The 20,929-nt window shown below is 44.7% G+C and overlaps 1 protein-coding gene across 2 annotated transcripts in view; it reads right to left on the bottom strand.

The window, feature by feature from the left end:
• Positions 1–589: 589 nt before the first annotated feature.
• Positions 590–20,929, bottom strand: part of MGAT5B (alpha-1,6-mannosylglycoprotein 6-beta-N-acetylglucosaminyltransferase B) — a 268,434-nt gene continuing 248,094 nt past the window's right edge. For both annotated transcript variants that reach the window (XM_054978295.1, XM_054978294.1), the window contains 3 exons: positions 7,628–7,702; positions 4,807–5,066; positions 590–1,106 (listed from right to left, as the gene is read on the bottom strand). In XM_054978295.1, the coding sequence (XP_054834270.1) occupies positions 908–1,106; positions 4,807–5,066; positions 7,628–7,702 (534 nt within the window). In that variant the 3' untranslated portion in view covers positions 590–907. The remainder of the gene's footprint in view (positions 1,107–4,806; positions 5,067–7,627; positions 7,703–20,929) is intronic.

Raw genomic sequence — 20,929 nt, 5'->3', positions numbered from 1 at the left:
GCCCCCCCCCCTTCTTGTATGCAGTACAAAGATTGAAGGTTTCTTGGTTTGAAACAAGATTTCAGTATGTCATAAAGTCCAAACTGGATGACGTGACAAACTACAATTTGCCTTCAAATCAGGATCCTAAATCACAGTTAAATCCTGATTTAGAATCTAATTCGTAGGGATGAAAAGCTATTTTTTCACCTAATTTGGACCTCATAACAAACGACAGTTTGTTTCACATCAGAAAGTCTTCAACTTCTGCACCACTTCTGTGCAAGAAGGAAGAAGAGGGGAGAAAATTGCATGAGCTCCAAGCCAGTTTGTTCTCACTATGAATGGAATCTTGTTTGTAATATCAGAATGCAGCCAAAAAGGACTTGCAGTTCTCTGCAAGCACTTCAGTTCCTCCAATTCTTTTACATTCCGTGATCTCAAGTCCCTCTGTAAAGATCAGAAGGTGCTCTTTCCAAAGAGGTCAGCCAAATATTTTGAAACAGTAGCAATTCAAATAACTCTTCCCAGACCAGTTGTTGATTTTCCTGCTTTAATTTCAACTTTTCCCTTCCAATAAAAAATGAATAAATAAAGATGCTTAAGTAAGATGAGATCCTAAAGTGGTGCCTTGTTCTTCAGAAGGATGTTAATTGTGGCCTCTCTAAGTCCCTCCACAGTCTTCAATGGGCTTGGATGTAGTAGGAGATATGCCTTAAGAAGTAAAATAATGTTGGAAGAAAGGTAATTCCCCTTGACTTGTAAACAAAACAACCAATGAAGTCTCACTGGCATCCAAGGTGTGTTTTTTTTCTTCACAAGTTTCCAAGAAGATTAACCTATTTGCAACCTTCTTGAGTATTGCAGAAGCTTTATGAAAAAAGCTACTTGCTGTATGTGGTATGTCACAATAGACGTGTTGGTAGAATCACAAACAGTCCCTGCAGAGTGCCACTTGTCCTCTCCGGTAGTCACGGCAAGGGCAGAGGCGCTGGTACTTGGTATTGTACCCTGCACAACTGAATAATAAGGGTTCCTTCTGGAGGTAGCACTCCCGGACTTTTTCAGCCACAGCTGGGTAAAGGTGATTCATCTCTGACTCGGTGCTATCACAAACAATGTTGAGCCTACGGGAAAAAGAAAAAGAGAGCTTTGCTGTATGGGTCCTACTATGGAAAGACTGGTGAGTGCAACTGGGAGTTTCAGCATGACTCTACAGAAGTAATTTATTGGAAGTAATATCTTTACTTCTTTATGGTTAGCTCTAAAAACGTAATACATAAGGAGAGTCTAACACTCATTTGCATCTACAGAACTTGTCTAAGAGCTGACCTTTACAATGACACCATATGAAAGGTTGTCTCCCTGCTTAGTAATATGTTTGCACAATACTCCACAGCCACCCCTTATAAAACACATTTGATCTTCAGGGCCATTGTAACTCTACTTAAGATGGTAATGTGTTATTTATTTATATACTGCCTTTTTTTCTAAAAATGGAACTCAAGCTGGAATATATGGAATTCCCAAGAAATCTGTTATACAGGATTAGAAGCGGGCACGAACCAAAATACGAACCCCAATTCATTACGAACCGAGCTGGTTCATGGTTCGTGAACCGGCAGTTTGTCAGAGCCCATTCCTGACGAACTCCACGAACTTTAGGACAGTCCATTTGGTTCGTTTTTCAGTTCATCACTGCAGACAGCCTGGTGCCGATCAATCAGTTTTCTAGGCAACGGGGGGATGGGCTTTCTGCTGCCCTGGAAGTGACATTTTCGTGAATCAAATGAACCAGTTTGCGAACCAGGGCAAGTTTGTGAAAGTTCGTGGTTCATGAAACATAATGAATCACAAACTGCATGGTTCGGTATTTTCCCGGTTCATGCTCACCTCTATACAGGACCTGATGAGACCCAGACCTTCTCAGCTTTACAACGAAGTTGCTGAATCATGTCCTTCCCAACAATATCCCTTATTGTATTGCCCTCAATATGCATCATCATAGCACAACTCTCTAAAAAAACAGTGGCTGATTTTATCTTCTCTGTATCTGTATCTAAATATATTTTTTCTTCCACCACCACACCATTTACTAATTACTGTAGGAGTTTCCCATTCAGTTATAAAGAAGCAGACCTGCCAAAATGTTCGCCTACCTTCCCCCTTCTTCTCTAAGGTGCCATGAGAACGCATATTCCTCAGGGCTTCATGTGAGGACAAAAATATTCCCAGGACCACTTCTGTAATGAAACAACCTGAGGCACTTGCCTGAGGCAGCAGTTTGGGTGGGATGGCAACTTCCCATCTTGCCTGTTGACAGACTCCTATTGTCTGCCCAAACAGCTGCCCTCATCTGGAAGTCTGAGGAGATAACCTTCTTATTCCCTTAGGCCTCTTTAAAAACAATACAAGTTGCTTATTCCAGTTCCCAGAATTTGGTGAGATCCTTTCTTCTGGTGAGGATGCAGCTGTCATTTTTGCTTGACTGTTGTCAGGGAAACCGAAGGAGTATCTGAACACTCACAACTGGAAGTAATTCATGACAGCTCAGGATGTTTTGTGGCACATGCTTGGCTTGTAGTGCCATTTTTAAAGAGGTCTGTGGCATCAAGGAGGTAGAGAGGATTATAGTTCTATAGTGATTGTGGGTGGCTGCAGCTGCATTGATGCAGGTAGGCAGTGGCTGAAAGGATCCTTATCTGGGGCACTGTGAGGTCTAGAACCAGCTCTGAGTATCCCTGAAAGCAACTCACCAAAATATTTGCACCAAATTAAATAAGTATAAAAATCTACCCCATATATCCATCCAGGGCTCATTTTGAGGGGGAATGCACAGGAATGCAGTTCTGGTAGTTCTCCAAAGAGGTCATATGCCCACCTGATTTTTGGCCACTTTGGGCCCATTGCGGTCTGGATTGGGGCCGAAACGGCCAGGATCGGGGCCAAAAGAGCCAGGATTGGTCTCGAAATGGCCCAGAATCGGGCCTCTGATGGGTGGTGGATCACTCTCCCACTCAGAAGTGGCCTGATCCTGACCATTTTGGGCCCCTTTTTGGCCATTTTCAGCCTCTTTTTGCCATTTTGGGCACAATTTCAGCCCTGAATGGTCAGGATTGGGTCCAAAACAGCCAGGATAGGTGATGTCAGGGGGTGTGGCATATGCAAACCAGTTATGCTAATGACACACTTCCAGTGATGTCAAGGGGTGTGGCATATGCTAATGAGTTATGCTAATGAGTTCCTGCAGCTCTTTTTCTATGAAATTACCCCTGTATCCATCCCCCTATCAGAAAAGCGGAATGCCGTTTGTCCCAAAGAAGCCCTAGTTGTATAATAGGCTCGGGGCCTCCACTCTCTAAACACCTCTCTTCAACATGCAACCTCAATGGAAGATGCCTTGCACATACCTATAGATGATGCTACAGCTTTTCTTTTTGCTGCTCAGTAAACTGTCTGGCATCACATTAATAAACTCCGATTTGAACTAGTGATTCTGAACCAGCAATTTCTTCAAAATGGCTGGATTTTAAGAAGCTAAAGAAGCTTAGCGAGTAGAATCAGAGCTCTGGTTCTAATTTATCATATAAAAATGTCACTTGGACTCAAATTGCCTGCCTGGCCGGCGTGACAAAAATGATAATGCACCCATTTTAATTGTCCAGAGCTATGTATGGAACTAGGTGACAGATTTATGTTCTATTAAAATGTCAGTGCCTGTGTGTTCCAAATGTATGCTTACAGACACAGGAATAAAAGGGAAAGAGGATGAGGCTAGAATAAAAGTTTCTGGAAAACCCAGCACCCTTTTCAGCTGCAGAAAGCCATTCACACACAATAGAACTGGATGGCCTGTCCAAATATTTTTACATTTCTGCTGTGTTGTGTGCAAAGGGCACTGAACAAATGTCAGAGAGACATCCATGAAAGGATTCCCTTGGCAAGAATTCAAGGAGCTGCAGTAAAGTCAGCATCAATTCCCAGGGCTTAAAGGGGACATGGAACAAAACCCCTTTTGCATTAGGGAGTTGTGCATCCTAATAGCATGGGTTAGTATGATGAGTTAGTACTCTTGAAACAAAATTAAACTGCTGACATACAATGCAAACACAAAGCATTCCGATAACAAAATGTTCATAGAATGTTGAGCGTTCACAAAACAAAAAGCAACTTATAATCCGAAATTCAGTGGTGAGATCTGAGTTTTTAAAGCAAAGATCAAGTTTTACAAAATTTCAGCATTCCGACTTGACTTATGTCCTGAAATACACCTTGTGGTTCCAGAGAGATTATGAGACATTTGTGTCAAAACACAACATCAGTTCAGATGAGATTTAAAAAAATTAATACTTAAAACCTTGTTCCAAAATATCCAGTGCTCATATCTGGCACTGCTACAGTACGATATTAGCAGGGCTTTTTTTCAGCGGGAACGCGGTGGAACGGAGTTCCGGAACCTCTTGAAAATGGTCACATGGCTGGTGGCCCCGCCCCCTGATCTCCAGACAGAGGGGAGTTTAGATTGCCCTCCGCGCCGCTGAGCGGCGTGGAGAGCAATCTCAACTCCTCTCTGTCTGGAGATCAGGGGGCGGGGCCACCAGCCATGTGACCATTTTCTCCAAGGGCAACCCACTGAGTTCCACCACCTCTTTTCCCAGGAAAAAAAGCCCTGGATATTAGGCATGTCTATTTGGAAGTAAGTCCCATTGTGTTCCACAGGGCTTCTTTCCAGGTCAGTGTGCACAGTACTGTGGCCTTAATATTATAGAGAGAGCAAGAGAAGAGGGTGCAAAGAGAAAAGGGAAAGAAATGAGAGAACTGACTTACCGTTGAAACACTTCCTTGTGGTTGATGAACTTGAAAAACTCTGGCTCGCAGACCAGCCCATGCTGCTGACAGGTACTGGTACATGCCTGTCCAGCCTCTGACAGCCATACCTGCAAAGAGTTGACCGGGGGCCAGGCTGGGAAGCTGCTGCTGGAATTGCAAGCCCACGCCAGGTAAGTAGAGTTGGGCTGCAGGATGAATGGGCTTGTGGAAGTTTGCACAGCAGGTGTGTCTGGCAGAACAGCAACCGCACAGAAATCCTATCAGGATAGAAAATGATGGTTGACATATAGACATTTTCAAAAGGCATGAAGATAGCAAATGCAGAGATAAAGTGGGGAAGTGAAGGCTGGTAATGACTGAACCCTGAGAGATTTACGAGGCCAAGCATAACTTTTTTGACATCCTTTTCTCCCGTTGGCAATTACACCTATAGTGCTTCCAGCCCGTTGATAACTCAAGGCTGTTCTAAATGAGAAGAGGTGACAGGTCTTCTCCAAAACAGAGTTCTTTCCAGCTGCTGAACATTCATCCTTTGATAATTCTGAATCCCAGATGGTATTTCTTGGATACTGCAATGTTCTGTAGCAGCAAGGAGAAGCAATCTCAGGGGATTCTAGTCCTGCATTATTTGTCTGAGTCACTACACTCCAACCCATTATCCATAATTATTCAACCCCAGCTCCACTGGTTTCAATTGCAATGAGAGAGAGGGGGAGAGAGAGAGAATGGGTGGCAGTTGGAGAAAATGGACAGTTGAGAGACCTGAGGTGTTTTTACTGAGGGAGTGAAGGATTTTAATGGAAATTTTCAAGAAAAAAGCCTATGGGGCAGTAAGAAAAGCAGTTGGCAGAAGAGGGGTCATCTTCTAATGGAGGACTTTTCTTTCAGAGTGTTTTCTGGTGCTGTGAGAAAAAGTAGTTTCTCAGAGACTGTAAAGAGGGTATTACCTCACCAAGCATCCAGACCTTCCTGGAGTACATCAGCTGGAACCCAGAAACCTACTTCTTCCCTCATCTTTGATCTTGAATCCCTCAATATCTTTTACTTTATTGTTAACAGTGTTTTGTTCAGAACGCCCAGTTCTATACCCTGGTTCTCCCCCGTCTCACTCCACCCTCTTCAATAAAAGCTGTGTTTTGAAAGCTGTGATTCAAGTTTTGGAAGAGGTACCCACAACTCTGCAACCACTAGCCCAGTCTCTTTATGCCTGAAAGAGTCACACATGTTACAGAATAGGTATGTGTTAAGTATTTCAGGATGTATAAACCACTTCATAACAAGGGATGATCCCAAAGTTCCTCATCAGCAGTCTTGGAATACGAATTTGAGTGGCTTTTAATAATCACTTGCAGTCTGGGATGTATATAATGACTCTAAGCCAGAGAACAGCCATGCCCCTTCCCTGCTTCCCCTTCCCTTCCAGCAAATCCTACTTGCCAATGGGGCAGATTTTTCTGTGCCTTCCTCCCAGTTCTTCTCTCCCTTCAATGCTTTCAAAGTCTCTACACGAGACCAATGCTCAAGTGTAGGGAGACACAATGTTAGCTGAGAAGCATAGTTTAAAAAGACAGAGCCAAAGGCTCTGTCAATTTCACCTCTCTACACACAACCAGCAGAGATTGCTCCTCAGAGAATTTGTTAATTTCATCTGTGCCTCCCCAATGGGGAGGTGAAATTAACAAACCCTGTGAGGAGGCGAAGATGAAATTAACAAACCCTCCAAGGAGCTCTCTCTGCTGGCTCTGTGTAGAGAGGTTAAATTGATAGCACCTTCTGCTCTGTCTTTTTAAGCTATGCTTCCCAGCTAACATTGTCTCTCCCTACACTTAAGCATTCTCATGTAAGAGGCCTTGTGTAAAAAGACTCTTTGAAAACAGAGCTCCCAAACTCATATTGTGGTAGGGAAGGGGACAGTAGGCAAGATTTGAGAAGGTCTGAACAGTGCCGAAATCTTGCTGCACTGTCAGGCTTCTGAATCTGGAACTGAGGTTGGAAAACAGATTATTTCCCTACTTCTTTTGGAAAACAATTCATTTTGCTAAGCCCAGTCTCAAAATCAGCTATGGAAAGTTTACATATCATTCCCAGTTAAATAGGAGGAGTCCATGTGTCTTTTCCAACATAGATATATATTCTGGGAAGGCAGGTATATCTCCTGCGTGTGTTGTCATGGGGAAAAGACTCTGTTCTCCTCCTTTCACTAGAGAAAAAAAATCTTTCCTTTGGTTTTTATTCAAACAACAGTTACCAACAGCCTCAGTGTTAGGAATGTTGCTACATGATATACCCTAAACATCTCACCAGTTAGTAAATAGAGAAAAAATATTGAATAGAAACCATTAAGACTGATGCTCCATCATGCAGAAACACATGAAATTAATGTTTCTAGAGGAAACATTCAGAAGCGAACGTCCCTATAACATAATTAATATCTTTTCTCTGATCTTTTTGGAAAGGAATATATTTCATAAGAACAAATTCTAGACAGATAGCTGGGCTAGTCTGTGGCATTTGATAAAGTGGGCTCTGGAGCACAAGAGCTTATGTCATAATAAATTCGTCTTTGAAATGCTGCAGGAGTCTTTGCTGTTTTATAAGAAGTTTTTCTCTAACTATGCTTCTCATTTTTTCCTCATATATGTCCTGAGGTCTTCTTTTCCCATCACAACTTCCTGCTTCTTTTAAGACATTGCTGAGACTTAATGCACATTAGAAAAGTGAACAGTGACTCCGAGGTTACCACTAGTGGGGCCTGAAGTCCAACTGACCTCTAGGTTGAGTCAGAAAAGAACTACAGAACAAGATGCAGATGGGTTACCTGGTACTGAATGTAGGCATGAATTCTTTCCAGCATCCCTTCAGATGTGTACTCATAGGGCAGGTAGGGATCAACCTAGAGTAAGGGAGGAACAATGAACGTAAGCATGAATTTGTAGAAGACCATTCCCATCTCCAGGTTTTTCATTTCATAGACGGAGGAAATAGGAAAAGCAGCTCAAATTCTGTATCTAGCATGCTGAAGATTTTCCAGTCGGATAAGGCAATGACACCAGCAATTCTGAATGCACTTACTTCATTTGCCACCTCTCAGTTTTCACAGAATATATAAAGAATATATAAGGAACAAGGTATATAAAAGGGACAAGATGGGTGCAAGGAACAAAATAACAAAGGATGCACAAAACTTATCAAATGCTAAAAAAAAATGTTAACAAGTATCTAAATCTGAGGTTCCTTTTGAGCTTGAGGCCCAGGCTAATTGGCCCTCCTGCCTACTTCCCCCATTGGCCTTGACCATATGGTTGCCAGCTGATTGGGGGGGGCACAAGAACGGGGAAAATGGCACTGCTCCGGTGGTGCAATGACACCTCCAGCAAATACTGGAAATGATGTCACTGGCATGACGTTATGGTAATGCTCTAGGATTGGGGCAATATGGTAAATTCCAGAGTGTTTATCTCATTGTCACACCAGCAACATAATGTCATTTCTGGGTATTTACTGGAAGTGATGTTGTGCCCGTGGCACAGCTTCATTTAAAAACTATTTTCCTTCAATGCAGCAGCGGCCAATGAAAAGGGAGAGCAGGAAGTCTCTCTAGACATTTAGAGGTCAAAAGACAGGAGAAGGAAGTAGGTGGAGTGAATGAAGACCATTTCCAGACTAGAGAAATTCGTATCCGGTTCTGAAGAAATCTGAGAGAGTTTTTAGCTACTAACTAGCAACCGAATAACGCACATTTCCCCCCTCCATTATCACAACAAAAATTCATTAACGGGGCACAATGGACCAGAGAAGAAACCTGAATTTTGCAATTACACCTCTCTACTGGTTATTTGGGGTTGCAAAGATCTTCCAGTCTCTCCAGTTTCAATATGTACATGTGCTTTTCCATGCAAGACGAGTGAAGCCAGCTGTCTGTTAGACTCTTGGCATGCTCTGATGCGTCTGGCTTGGCATCATGCTTATTCCCCGACTCTTAATTTCTTGGGCATTTTCCTGTCCTCAGGAATGCTGGCAACCATCCTGTTGGACCTGTCAGATAGACTCACCAGGCAATGCCAACAGAGGCCCACTTCCATCTGCTACCAGGAGACAGGTGGATGAAGCGTCATCTTGAAAGGCAAGAGCCCCAATAACAGACAGACGCACAAGGGCAAGTAGCTCCTAATGAGATGGTTTCCCCTTTTCCTTTTAATTTTTTAAAAAAGATCAAAGCCCATAAATAAGCCAGTTAAGAATCAAAATAAAACTGGATGATTAAAAGCATATGGCAGCTTCTCTACTTCTGGCAAAATGCCCCCCTCTGTGCTCTAGCTAGGCCTGTGTTCTTGGGAAGAAATTTAACTACAAAACCCTCAGTGCTAGGGAGCTTGGCTTTTAAGCTGCTTATCAACGCCTGGTGAGAACAGGGAACATTCTCTCTGAAGATAACTCTGATCTTACCCATCTTACGGCTTCCTTATATTCTCCCACCTGGCGTTTCTCATTTTATTCTTTGAATGTAAACACACAGGGCATTGGTGGGGTCTCATTTGATCCTAAGATGCCTCGTAACAAACTGCACTGATTTTTGCCTTGATCGTTGCTGGTACACAGAGTAAATTAGAACTGTAATCCTATGAACCTATGAGTAAGTCATGTGGAATACAATGAGACTTCCTTATAAATAAACATTCATAGGACTGAGATGCCCAGGGACTGCAAATTCAGGGTGGATGGAAGTGACACCATATACAGGGGAAAGATATGGAAGGCCTAAAACCTTCAATAGTTGTCCATTGAAGTTCTGAACGAGAAGCATAAATGGGTTAAACTAACCTGGGTGGGCAGCATATAGGCAGAACTAAGTTCCCACCATTGTGGTAATGGCTAATGGCCATTTCCAAGTTTTGCAGGCAATAATTCATCTCATCCATCATTATTCTTTTTCACTATCCCTGAAGGAGGGAGAGGGGGGAGACAGGATCCCGAGGAGTCTCCTTGGATATTTTACATTTTGGGTTTAAACTTTATTGTATCAGAAAAGCCAAGCAATATGTAAAATGGGCTTGCTGCTGAGAAAGATTAGCATTTAAATGGAGGATATGATTAGCTACCAAATCCAGTGGGAATCAAGAAAGAGCAGAGGAGAGACTGAGAAACAGTAGAGGGTGGCAGCATTAGTCTGGGGCAAGAAAATAAATTAGAGTCTTGCGGCACCTTAACGACAAGCACAATTTTATTCCAGCATAGGGTTTTGTGGAATAGAATCCACTTCAGATCACTATGCAGTCATTTATACAGAGGTTTATAGGGTTCCTGCATTTAATGGCTCCTTGACCCTGTTATATGTTTGTTCATACCCCTACATAAAATGACTGCCAAGTGCAGACCTATTAATTGAATCAGAAGAAGTAGGTTTAGCCTATTCTGGAATAAAACACATTAATCGTTAAGATACCACAAGATTCCTTTCTCTCTCCGAGGATGCAAAATAATGTCAGGGAACTAAGAAAACCTGGCCAGATCTTCACAGACTTCCACTGTAGCTAAATTTCTACTCAATCGTGGCTGGCTGGCTCCGTGGCCACCCCATAATGATTGTGCTTTGCTGCTTCCATTTGTCAGGGCTTGCCACCGCTGCCACTGGGCGTGGCACAGGGTGGTCTGCTCCTGCCATCATAGGGGGGCCAGGGATTCTGCAGGACCCTGCTCTGTGGAAGGAGGGGCGGTATACCTCACCCAGACTCCCTCTCAGTCCACTCGCTGGCCTGCTCAACCTGGCCTGCTTACCCTCTGCGTCCTCTTTCACTTCTTCCTCCCAGAGCTCTCCTCCAAACCTCCACACTTGCATCACACTGCTCTCACTCCACATCATCACTCCCTACTCACACCCACCACCACAGGGCTCTTCCCAACCAGCTTTTATAGGGCTTCCTTCTACTGCCCCACCCCTCTTCCAGCCTGGCCTTTGGCTGCACCAAGCAGTTGCAGCTGGGGTAGCTGATCTGGCCCCACTGACCAGCACCAGCTGTGCCTTGTTCTCTGGCTGCCCAGCCTCCCTGCCTTGGCTGATTGCTGAAGGCATGTCCAGCTGCAGTCCCCTGGCTAGCAGCCCGGCCTGCCTGGCTGAGCTGATGGCTGAAGGTGGGTCCAGCTGCGGCTCCTTGGCTGGTTGCCCAGGGCTTCCTGCAGAGTGCCTCCAATACCCCACCTGGAGTGGCTTGGCTTTTGGCAACTCCTGGGCCAGGCTACTATTTTCTAGCTGGGGCGTGGCTTTGGGTTGTTGGGGCTGCTGCTGCTTCTCCTCCTCAGGTAAGGTCTTTGGGTGGGTGACTGCTGGGCCCCCAATCCCTCTGCCCTTGCCCCCTTCTGCCTTGCTTAGTCCCCTTTCCTTCCCCAGGGGAGTGGGACTCGCTGGCCTCCTTCTGTCTCCCCCTGCCTCCTGAGGCCCTGGGCCTTTGCCCCTTGCCCCTGGCACAGGCAGGTTCTGGCTCCATTTGCCCATGTGAGGGGTTGACCTGCTGTCCCCCGGCTGCCCCCTCTGCTTGCCAGTCAGACCGGTTGACCTACTGTCTGCTGGCTGACCGGTTGACCTGCTGGCTGCTGGCTGCCCCCTCTGTTTGCCCGTCGGCCCGGCTGACCTGCTGTTCCCTCTTGTCAAGTCTGGGGGCTGGGGCGCAGACCCCGGACACCATTCATTGCTCAACCAGTTCTTCTCACTCTAGCCTCTCAAAGGGCTGCCTCAACGCCTTCTATAAATCCACAGGTGGACTTCTCGTTTTGTTCACTCTGTGACAGAATGTTGCTAAGCCCTCCATATTGTCAGCCTCTGGAAGATGCCAGGGGAGAGATGACAACTTGCTGTGACCCGTCCGGGATCAAGAATGATTGATCCATGCAACATGCATTGGAATCTCATGAGGCATTTCACTCTGTCTTTTCCCAACAAGGCTAAGCAGTTAAGAAAGGTCACTTAAAAAAAAAAAGCTGTGTGTGTCATGTGCCGTCAAGTCACCTCCGACCTATGGCGACCCTATGAATGAAAGACCTCCAAAACATCCTATCATTAAAGACTTGCTCAGATCCTGCAAAATGGAGGCTGTGACTTCTTTTATTGAGTCCAGCCATCTTATTTTAGGTCTTCCTCTTTTCCTACTGCCTTCCACTTTTCCTAGCACTATTGACTTTTCCAGAGAATCTTGTCTTCTCATGATGTGACCAAAATATGATAGCCTCAGTTTTGTTATTTTAGCTTCTAGGGAGAAGTTTACCAAACTTCAGGTGGAGTATGGAGTTCTGTGATTACAATTACATTTACAGACTACACAGAAATAATTCCCCCTGAGAGAATGGCAGCTTTGGAGGGTGGACTCTATGGCATAACATGCCCATTGAGTGTCCTCCCCAGGCACTGTCCCCAAATCTTCAGGAAACTGCAGAGTCAGCAACCTTAAATAAGTATCAGGAATCAATATGCATCTGAACTTCAGTCCAGGTCTGCAGGAAAGATTCGGGATCTTTCATCTTGAGGATTTGTATCAAATTCTACTATGAAGTGCTAGACAAGGAAGATTCAAGCAGAGATAAAATGAAGAGCTTTCTAGCCGTTCTGAAGTTCTATAATTTCTGATACTTTACCCTCCTGCACTGTCTGCTATTTATACATGCTCTGCTATCGCCTTTATCATTCAAATGAATGGTTATAGTTTAAGAATGGATTATGAAACCCCCTGTTCTTTTTTGTATCGTTTATTTTTCCTTTTCAGCAAGGGATTGCTAGAGGAGGAGGAAATAATTTAATAGCCGTATCTTAAAAATATCTTTCAGCATTCATCCAGATAGCATCAGGTCACTTTCTCAATTTTGTGGCCCAGCACAACAATGTCCATTCTTTTTTTTCCAATTCTTTTATATGATGATTGAGAACTATAAGACTATTATTATTACTGAAATTCACATCCCTCAAACTTGCCAGATGGTTCAGCTGTCTATATAAATCTTCTCTGATTATGCAGTCTTCACGATTTACAGTTCTCTTGGGCATTTACAAAACAAAGAGAATGAACAAACTTAAACAAAATGACCAAAGTATGGCTGCAAACAGATTATACATTTCCGTGTGTTACTGTTGCATGTAAATCTCTGAAATCATTTTGCCAGGACTTGATTCAAAGCAATGCCTGTTGCCACTACATATTAGGTATCAGATATCTCATTTCTCATTCACAGTCTTAGATGGGGTTAAGTTTGCTTTAGTAGATCAAGTGAAGAGCTTATGCTCTTCTTCCAGGGCTTGTCAATGCATAAACAGGTTAGTATTATTCAGGGCTTTTTTTCAGTAGGAACACGGTGGAACGGAGTTCCGTAACCTCTTGAAAATGGTCACATGGCCAGTGGCCCCGCCCCCTGATCTCCAGACAGAAGGGAGTTTAGATCTAAACTCCTTTCTGTCTGGAGATCAGGGCGTGGGTCCACCGGCCATGTGACCATTTTCTCCAAGAGCAACCCACTGAGTTCCGCCACCTCTTTTCCCAGAAAAAAGGCCCTGGTATTATTGCTAGGAATGCCTTCTTTCAAATACACCGAGCCCATAAAACTGATCCATTATATAAATTCTGCAAACCTCTTTGTTTTCAGTGCCAGTGACTACTCACCTGGGAGTTGAGAAGGATTCCACCCACCAACCCACACTGGTCAAATTGATAGGAGGCAATAGTTCAATAGTTCACTGGTCAAATAGATTAGGAGGAAGGTCTGAGCCAAGAAAAGGGTTATCTCCTGTTTTAGATGGGTTTGCACTCCCTTAAAGGAGCAGGTTCATAGCTTGGAGTGCTGCTGGATAAACTGGTGGCAGTAGTTGCCAGGGGTGCTTTTCAACAGCTTTGGCTGGTAAACCAGCTGTGGCCCTTCTTGGCCACTGTAGCATCTGCCCTGGTAAACATCTAGATTAAATTACTACAATGCGCTTTACATGGAGCTGTAAAAACTGTCCAGAAGCTACAGCTGGTACAGAATGCTGACTGGAGTCATAGGGACCTTATCACTCCAGTCTTGTTCTATCTACACTGACTCCCAATTTGCTTCTTGGCCAAATCCAAGGTGCTGGTATTGACCTTTAAAACCCTATATGGCTTGGGACAAGCATGCTTTAAGGATCGCTTTCATCCATATGAACCTATCCATTCTCTCCCAAGAGCTTCACAAGCTGTGTTTCGGATAACCCCCGACTACTGAGGCTAAACTGGGGGCAACCTGAGAAAGGGCCTTCTCAATTGTGGTGCCACAACTTTGGAACTGCCTCCCCAGGGATATTTGTTTCTCCCCCTCTATTACTGTCTTCCACCAGCAGGTGAAGACTGTTTTGTTTCATTTGGTATACCCCCAATAACTGTTCTTGGCCCTCCTCTCTGTTCTTGGTATTGTGTGTTTGTGTGTGTGTTTGTTGAATTATTTTTATACTATTTAAATGTTTTATACTACTTACATGTTTTCAACTTAAATTGTTTAAAATGGTTTTTTTTAATTATTTTTAAACTGTTTTAATATTTGCTGCTTTAGGGAACCTATTTGGGTAGAAAGGTGGCATTCAAATGCTTCAAATAAATAAGATATTTTAGGCGATCTTTGCTGATCTTATCCATTTCCCTGTAACCTGGACTGGCATGAAATACCTGGTTACACTCTTCCCATGCACATATGGACAATAATGTGGGGTAATCTGGAATGATTCTGGATAGGGAAATTCCCATTTAAGTACAAGGAGCAGAATTAGATCCTATCTTCTGCACCTTCCAAGTCTGCGTCTCCTGTCTGGATTTCTTTTATCTCTCTCTCTTCCTTACAGGTCCTTGTGTCTGCGGTGGCTCTTAGACTAAAATCATCATAATTCTGTACCAGCTCAAATTTTGTGCCAAGAAAGGTTAGAATTTGAAGAAATATGTGCTGCGCGGACATCTACATAGATCTTGCTATTTTGCATAATTTATTCTACTTCTCTGGATCACCACGTAGCAGGAGAGGATCTATGTGTTACCTTCCCATCCCTGCATACATTTTAGCTTCTGGGATTTTAAGAAATAGCCCACATAGTTTCAAGTTACAGCCAAGATAGCAAGAAATTTTACTTTTTGTAAAGAGAGAGAATTTGACCTATAGTTGAGATATCTGTATTTTCTTCCTTGATTTGTAAACCAGATGTAACATTTATATTATTAAGGTAATTGTAACCCTTCAGAAATATTAATACAAAGAGAATGAGAGAGATTCTCAAGATACTGATCTCTGTTGCCACTCCTAATACTGGAGTCTACACTAGAGATGTGCGATTTGGTATTTCCAGTTTAAAAATATGCCCCCCCCCAATACCTTATTGGTATTTTCTATGTATATTTAGGAATCTGGTTCTATGTCTAAAATTCTCAGATATACCAATATTTTGATCCTGATTATTCCTGGAAATATTCAGAAATATGCAGCAGTAAAGGCTGTAGAAGTTTGTTTTTCTTGCTCTGGAAGGTTTCCTGGGCAAAAAAACAGAGGGGGGGGGTGAGTGTCACGCACATTATGGCGAATTCAACGTCTGAGCAATTATGGTGATTCTCTCATTGCCCACAGAAACAGCCTGGCCGAAAGCAGCTTCAGGGCAAGAGTTGTTGCCCTGTACACTTTACTGTCTGTGCTTTACTTCTGCCTGCTGCTAGGTTGGTTCTGCTGGGATTCTCTGGTTTGGCATTGGTTATGCTGGATTTTTTTTGCATTGGGAGACTTTTAGTCAGTGATTGCTCTTATGTGCTGGCTAAGGCTTCTTTTCCCTGGAGAAAACATTGGATCTCCCCTCCCAAAGGAAACAACGAAGAGTAGTTGGACCCCCTTGTTTAGGGGCATGTAAAATTAGGATCCTTGACCCAATCTTCTTGAAATTTGGAGGATCTGCAATTGTGGTGCCATTTGTTTCAAAATCACCACTCCAGACTCCCAGAAATATTCTGCCATTGGGAATAATGGACCCGGTTAATTTTGGAATCCTGGGGAAAATCTCAGACCCAAATTCTAAACTGGTATGGGAGGACTCAAGTATAAGGGAACACCAATATTTATGGCCTTCCTTGGTAGAAAAAAATATTGCTTTTTTTTTTTACAGCACACCTCTAGTCTGTGTTTATGTGCTTGAAATCCATACAGTCCTGGCTGTAGGGAGGTAAAGATTAGCTCCATACAACCATACAGCTCTCTGATGCTCTTATTTAAGCTACAGCAATGGACAGCAAGAATCTCTCTTGGTTTATGATCCATTATATGTCCATTGTTTCAGCCACATTGTGCCGAATCAAGTACCTTTTTCTTTTTAGAATCATGTGTCAAACTACAACTCCAAAGACTTAGTCTATAGGGGAGGTACCACTAAGGAGCCTCCTGCCATAAATATCTCAGCTGAGAGTTCAGCCAAGCTGGAAACTGTACCCATTATATCTAATTACAGGTGCAAACGGTAATCAGTTTCGACATAATGACAGGAGTTGATCCTGACTATGAATTATTGAGCGTGCCCTGGTTTGATTTGGAAACTTTCAGACAGCAGTTTGATGGGCACTTCTGTGAGTTCCTTAAATAGATGTGTCTTGCTCGTCATAACCCAGATTGCCTACTTGACTCTCTTAGCAGAGAACTCTGCATTGTACTTCGCAATGTGTCACACTTAAAACAGACTTCTATATGACAGAACTTCCTGACTTAAATTTCAATAGCAAAAAAAAAAAAAAGCAGTTCTGCTTCTCTGGCATTGGTGGTGGTAATGCTGGAAACTGTCTCTGCTTCACAGGATTATTTTCTAACATACAGCATGAAGGAGACGATAAAATGAGAGCCAAGCTACAAGTGACGCCTGACACAGGTTGGACACTTGTCGGCTTCTCTCATGTTTTGATGGGAAATGTAGGCATCCTGGTCTTGCAGCTGTAATAGAGAGCCAAGCTGTAAAACCAGGACGCCTACATTTCCCATCAAAACTTGAGGTAAGCTGACAAGTGTCCAACCTGTTTAAGGCGTCACTTGTAGCTTGGCTCTGAGTTTCATGAAAAACCTCCATTCGAACAAAGTAGTCACCATGAAAGACTGCAAGAGGCTGATGTGGCATGGATGATACATGCTATGGATGGTCATCACACAGCCAAGGCAGATCAAAGAGAAGGCAGAGAGAGAAAAGGATCTCCAAAGTCACCAGAGTGTTCATAGATATGGACTGTTTTGATTCATTCCCAGCCTCTGTCCTGCTTTTATTTACCTATTGCATTTGCATCTTACCCTTCCTCCACTTTAAACTCACAACTAGGGATGTGCGTTTCGGCATTCAGAATGCCGAAAGAATGCCGAAACAAAAGTGTTTCGGCTTCTTTCGGGGAATGCCGAAACGTTTCGGGGAATGCCGAAACGTTTCGGGTAGCCGAAAGAAAAAAGCCGAAACGTTTCGGGATTCTTTCGGCTTCCTTTCGGCTTTTCAATGGGAAAATGCCTCCGTCTTCCCGGACGTCTGGGGGAGGCAGTTTCCTACCGAATAAGCCCAAAATTGGTGGGGACCTTCCTCTAACCCTTCTCTAACAACCACCCAAGTTTCAGACAGATTGGACTTTGGGGGGCCATGTTATGGCCCCTCAAAGCAGGTCCCCCATCCTCCCATAAGAAAGCGATGGAGCAGCATATTGTTAGCATGCTGCTACTCATCTTCTTCATTATTTCCTATGGGGAAAAAATGAAGAAGCAGGCTTCCTTTGCCAGGGGTGGCATTTTACATGCAAAATGCCCCCTCACCCTCAGGGGCCCTTCTCCCACCCCTCCTCCCACCCCCCACCAAGGCTCAGCCTGCTCCCACTTGGGGGGGCCATTTCATGGCCTCCCCAAGTAGGTGCTCTAATCTCTACCACTGACAGCTGGGGGAGGCTTGTGTTGCCAGGGGTGGCATTTTGCATGCAAAATGCCCCCCAGCCCTCAGGGGCCCTTCTCCCACCCTTCCCCCCACCCCCACCCAGGCTCAGACTGCTCCCACTTGGGGGGGCCATTTCATGGCCTCCCCAAGTAGGTGCTCTTTTCTCTCCCACTGACAGCTGGGGAAGGCTTGTCTTGCCAGGGGTGGCATTTTGCATGCAAAATGCCCCCCAGCCCTCTGGGGCCCTTCTCCCACCCTTCCTCCCACCCCCCACCAAGGCTCAGACTGCTCCCACTTGGGGGGGCCATTTCATGGCCTCCCCAAGTAGGTCCTCTCAGCCCCTAAAGTCCACCCCTTACAGCCCCACACAAACCCAATTCCCCCCCAGCTGCCACACACAGACCCAAATCCCCACATTAGCCCCTCACAGACCCAAATCCACCCCCACCTGCCCCACACCCATAACCCCAGGAACAGGCTGGCAAAGGCCAGCCCTCTCCCTTTGTTCCCTATGCTGGGAACTTCTAAACTCTCTTTCCCTGGGCAATTCTGCACAGCCCAGGGGTGCCACAATGGTGGGCACACTTCTGAGTGCCAGCTGGTCCCTGTGAAAGAGCACCTGAACCACAGACACCCTCCCTCAAATTCCCCCACCACCTACAGAGATGGCTGGCCAGCCAGCCCCATTGTTCCCTATGATGGGAACCAACTGCACAACAAAGAATAAAACAAGAACAACACAAAATAAAGTTTTAAATTTTTTTTTCTCCCTTCCAAAGTACAAGTAGGCAAAGCATTATGACACATTACACCAGCAGTCCCCCACACAGAAAAATTAAAACAAAACTCACTTAACATCAGAGAATCACAAAACATGATTCCTGTCAAAAACACTTTATTCCTTGAACAGCTTTAGGTTACACAGCAGGGGGGAACACCAAAGGGCATGGCAGCACTATCTTACACAAAAATAACACAACTCACTTAACATCAGAGAATCACAAAGCACAATTCCTGTCAAAAACACTTTATTTCTTGAACAGTTTTATGTTACAGAGCAGGGGGGAACACCAAAGGGCATGGCAGCACTATCTTAAACAAAAATAACACAACTCACTTAACATCAGAGAATCACAAAAACACAATTCCTGGCAAAAACACTTTATTTCTTGAACAGCTTTAGGTTACACAGTAGGAGGGCACAACAGGGCATGATAGCAATGTACTACAAAAAATAATACAACCCACTTCACCGTTTTTGACAGCAATTGTGTTTGTGTGATTCTCTGATATGAAGAGAGTTGTGTTATTTTTGTGTAGTACACTGCTTTCCTGCTCTGTGGTGCCTTCCTACTGTGTAACCTAAAGCAGTTACAGAAATAAAGTGCTTTTGACAGCAATTTTTTGGGGTGATTCTTTAATGTGAAGTGAGTTGTGTTATTTTTGTGTAAGATACTGCTTCCATGCCCTTTGGTGTTCCCCCCCCTGCTGTGTAGCCTAAAGCTGTTCAAGAAATAAAGTGTTTTTGACAGGAATTGTGCTTTGTGATTCTCTGATGTTAAGTGAGTTGTGTTATTTTTGTGTAAGATAGTGCTGCCATGCCCTTTGGTGTTCCCCCCTGCTGTGTAACCTAAAGCTGTTCAAGGAATAAAGTGTTTTTGACAGGAATCATGTTTTGTGATTCTCTGATGTTAAGTGAGTTTTGTTTTAATTTTTCTGTGTGGGGGACTGCTGGTGTAATGTGTCATAATGCTTTGCCTACTTGTACTTTGGAAGGGAGAAAATAATTTTTTACAAACTTTATTTTGTGTTGTTCTTGTTTTATTCTTTGTTGTGCAGTTGGTTCCCATCATAGGGAACAATGGGGCTGGCTGGCCAGCCATCTCTGTAGGTGGTGGGGGAATTTGAGGGAGGGTGTCTGTGGTTCAGGTGCTCTTTCACAGGGACCAGCTGGCACTCAGAAGTGTGCCCACCATTGTGGCACCCCTGGGCTGTGCAGAATTGCCCAGGGAAAGAGAGTTTAGAAGTTCCCAGCATAGGGAACAAAGGGAGAGGGCTGGCCTTTGCCAGCCTGTTCCTGGGGTTATGGGTGTGGGGCAGGTGGGGGTGGATTTGGGTCTGTGAGGGGCTAATGTGGGGATTTGGGTCTGTGTGTGGCAGCTGGGGGGGAATTGGGTTTGTGTGGGGCTGTAAGGGGTGGACTTTAGGGGCTGAGAGGACCTACTTGGGGAGGCCATGAAATGGCCCCCCCCAAGTGGGAGCAGTCTGAGCCTTGGCGGGGGGTGGGAGGAAGGGTGGGAGAAGGGCCCCAGAGGGCTGGGGGGCATTTTGCATGCAAAATGCCACCCCTGGCAAGACAAGCCTTCCCCAGCTGTCAGTGGTAGAGATGAGAGCAGAGCACCTACTTGGGGAGGCCATGAAATGCCCCCCCCAAGTGGGAGCAGTCTGAGCCTTGGTGGGGGGTGGGAGGAGGGGTGGGAGAAGGGCCCCAGAGGGTTGGGGGGCATTTTGCATGCAAAATGCCACCCCTGGCAACACAAGCCTCCCCCAGCTGTCAGTGGTAGAGATTAGAGCACCTACTTGGGGAGGCCATGAAATGGCCCCCCCAAGTGGGAGCAGGCTGAGCCTTGGTGGGGGGTGGGAGGAGGGGTGGGAGAAGGGCCCCTGAGGGTGAGGGGGCATTTTGCATGCAAAATGCCACCCCTGGCAAAGGAAGCCTGCCTCTTCATTTTTTCCCCATAGGAAATAATGAAGAAAGATGAGCAGCAGCATGCTAACAATATGCTGCTCCATCGCTTTCTTATGGGAGGATGGGGGGACCTGCTTTGGGGGGCCATAACATGGCCCCCCAAAGTCCAATCTGTCTGAAACTTGGGTGGTTGTTAGAGAAGGGTTAGAGGAAGGTCCCCACCAATTTTGGGCTTATTCGGTGGGAAAATGCCTCCCCCAGACGTCCTGGAAGACGGAGGCATTTCCCCATAGAAAAAAGCCGAAAGAATGCCGAAAGAATGCCGAAAGAATCCCGAAAGCCGAAAGCTGAAAGAGATTCTTGTTTCGGCTTTCGGCTTTAACGATAGAGAATCTTCTTTTGGCTTTCTACTTTCAGCTATAGCTGAAAATTTTTGGCTTGCACACCCCTACTCACAACAACTCTATAAGATAGGATAAACTGGGAAATTCCGATGTGTCCATTCCACCAAGTGACCTTTATTCTTG

The sequence above is a fragment of the Eublepharis macularius genome, chromosome 4, assembly GCF_028583425.1.
Source record: "Eublepharis macularius isolate TG4126 chromosome 4, MPM_Emac_v1.0, whole genome shotgun sequence".
Classification (NCBI taxonomy): domain Eukaryota; kingdom Metazoa; phylum Chordata; class Lepidosauria; order Squamata; family Eublepharidae; genus Eublepharis; species Eublepharis macularius.
This window is presented reverse-complemented; position numbering and strand designations above follow the sequence as displayed.